Source organism: Nansenia antarctica (genome assembly GCF_963989245.1).
Source record: "Nansenia antarctica genome assembly, chromosome: 2".
NCBI classification, from domain to species: domain Eukaryota; kingdom Metazoa; phylum Chordata; class Actinopteri; order Argentiniformes; family Microstomatidae; genus Nansenia; species Nansenia antarctica.
Genome location: NC_137675.1, coordinates 89,852,594 through 89,855,093, shown reverse-complemented (window position 1 = coordinate 89,855,093; position 2,500 = coordinate 89,852,594). Strand labels below are relative to the sequence as shown.

Genomic DNA, 2,500 nt, shown 5'->3' with positions numbered 1-2,500 from the left:
GGTTTGCTTCCTACCTGGTGGGTCGCTCCTACCAGGTGACTTGGAGAGAATCATTGTCTTCTCCACGAACCCTCTCCACTGGGGTCCCCCAGGGCTCTGTCCTAGGGCCCTTACTGTTCTCCCTCTATACCAAGTCTCTTGGCTCGGTAATCTCCTCACACAGGTTCTCCTACCACAGCTACAGCAGACGACACTAAACTCTTCCTGTCCTTCCCCCCCTCTGACCTACATGTGGCAACATGTGTCTCTGCATGTCTCGCTGACATCTCTACATGGATGTCAGACCACCATCTCAAGCTCAACCTTAACAAGACTGAGCTACTCTTCATCCCTGGGAAAGCCTGCCCTCTCCAAGACATCACAGTGGAGAACTCTACTGTAACCCCCTCCCAGACAGCCAAGAACCTTGGAGTGATCCTGGACAACCACCTATCCTGTGCGGAGAACATTGCAGCGACAGCACGCTCCTGCAGATTCTTCCTTTACAACATCAGAAGGGTACGACCATTCCTCACCAGAGAAGCAGCGCAACTCTTGACCCAGGCACTGGTCATCTCCCGCCTTGACTCCTGCAAGGCACTCCTGGCCGGGCTCCCCGCCTCCGCCATCAGACCTCATCCAGAATGTTGCCGCCCGTCTGGTGTTCAACCTCCCCAAATGTTCTCATGTCACCCCCCTCCTTCGCACCCTGCACTGGCTCCCGATAGCAGCTCGCATCAGATTCAAGACCCTGGTGCTTGCCTACCAGGCAGCAAAAGGGACAGCCCCTGCCTACCTGCAAGCAATGGTCACCCCCCAAACTTCAGCCCGTTCACTCCGCTCCTCCATCTCTGCTGGCCGACTGGCCCACCACCTCTACGCCAACACGGCAGTCATGCTGCCCAGTCACGTCTCTTCACTACCCTGGCTCCCCGCTGGTGGAATGAGCTTCCCAACTGCAGAACTGCAGAGTCACTACCCATGTTCCGCCAGACTGAAGACCTCCATCTCTTCAGGCTACACCTTAACTGCTCCTCCTGAGACATCTACTACCTCCCAGCACTGCGTCTCCTGAGACATCTACTACCCCCTGTACTGTCCCTCCTGAGACATCTACTACCCCACAGCACTGCGTCTCCTGAGACACCTGCTTCCCCCTATACTGTGTCTCCTAAGATTTCTACTTCCCCCCTTGTACTGTTTCTCCAGTCTCTATTAAAAACATTTTCTTTTTACGACGCCTGCCAGTGGCCCCTGGCCTGAGCTGGATTACTCTTCCTGCTACGACTGGTGGATTGATGATTCACTTGCTTAGTCAAATGTATCGATTGTAAGTCGCTTTGGAATAAGGCGTCTGCTAAATGCCAAACATGTTAATGTCTGTCTGTCTGTCTGTCTGCCTGTCTGCCTACCTGCCTGGCTGTCTGCCATTCTGCCTGCCTGACTGCCTGTCTGCCTGTCTGCCTGTCTAACTGTTTGTCTGCCTGCCTACCTGCCTACCTGTCTGACTGCCTGTCTGCCTGTCTAACTGTCTGTCTGCCTGTCTAACTGTCTGCCTGCCTGCCTACCTGCATACCTGTCTGTCTTTCTGTCTGCCTGTCTGTCTGCCTGCCTGCCTACCTGCCTACGTGCCTACCTGCCTGCCTGTCTGCCTGCCTACTTGCCTACCTGTCTGCCTGTCTGCCTGTCTGCCTGTCTGTCTGTCTAACTGCCTGCCTTGCCTGTCCATCCGCCAGGTGGCCGTGCAGCAGCTCTCTCTGGAGGCGTCCTCCCTGGGGGGGTCTGGTGTGCAGCACCGCGGCGGGGGAGGACACGGGGGGGGCGGGGCCCCGCGGCGGAGGGCGTGCCCCTCCTGACGCTGCTGGCGGCCGGGGGGGGCCGGGACCTGTGCGCCCGGCGGACCACGGACCTGGCCATGCTGGTCACCCTGGCCGGCTGGTTCTCCATGGTGATCAGCTACCTGGTCTGCTACGTGCGCCACAACACGGAGGACGCCCGGCGGCACCTGCAGTACCTCAAGTCCATACCCAGGGGGCGGGGGCACGTGGCCGGACCCAGGGCAGGACCCGAGGGAGACACCTCTACGATCAGCACCATGGTCTGACCCTCTGACCTCTGACCCTCCTCCTCCACCTCCACCTCCACCCTCAGCACCATGGTCTGACCCTCCACCTCCTCCTCCACCCTCCTCCTCCTCCTCCTCCACCCTCAGTACCATGGGACTGGGTCAGCCCTCCGAGCTCGAGTCCTTCTGCCCAGCCGCCAGCATCGACCCGGCGTCACCTCCACCCTCAGTACCGCGGGGGGGGGGGGGGGGGGGGGGCACAGCAAGACTGGGTTATCTCTCTGAGCTCAGCTCTCCTCACAGCAAGACTGGGTTAAGGGTTAAGGGTTAAGGCTCTCACAGAGTCGGGCGGAACGGACTCCGCAGAGTTCTTACAAACCACCTTCTCTGCTTCTTCCTCCGCAAAGCCATAAGACAGAGCACCTCTTCCTCATCATCGGTGGACGACGCCTTGAC

The 2,500-nt window shown here is 58.9% G+C and overlaps 1 protein-coding gene across 1 annotated transcript in view; it reads left to right on the top strand.

Moving 5' to 3' along the window:
* Window positions 1–2,083, top strand: part of LOC308150868 (leucine-rich repeat-containing protein 3-like) — a gene marked incomplete at both ends in the record, with an annotated part of 11,526 nt that extends 9,443 nt beyond the window's left edge. Inside the window, one exon of the mRNA XM_080523655.1 lies at window positions 1,773–2,083. Coding sequence (XP_080379781.1) covers window positions 1,773–2,083 — 311 coding nt within the window. The remainder of the gene's footprint in view (window positions 1–1,772) is intronic.
* Window positions 2,084–2,500: the final 417 nt, after the last annotated feature.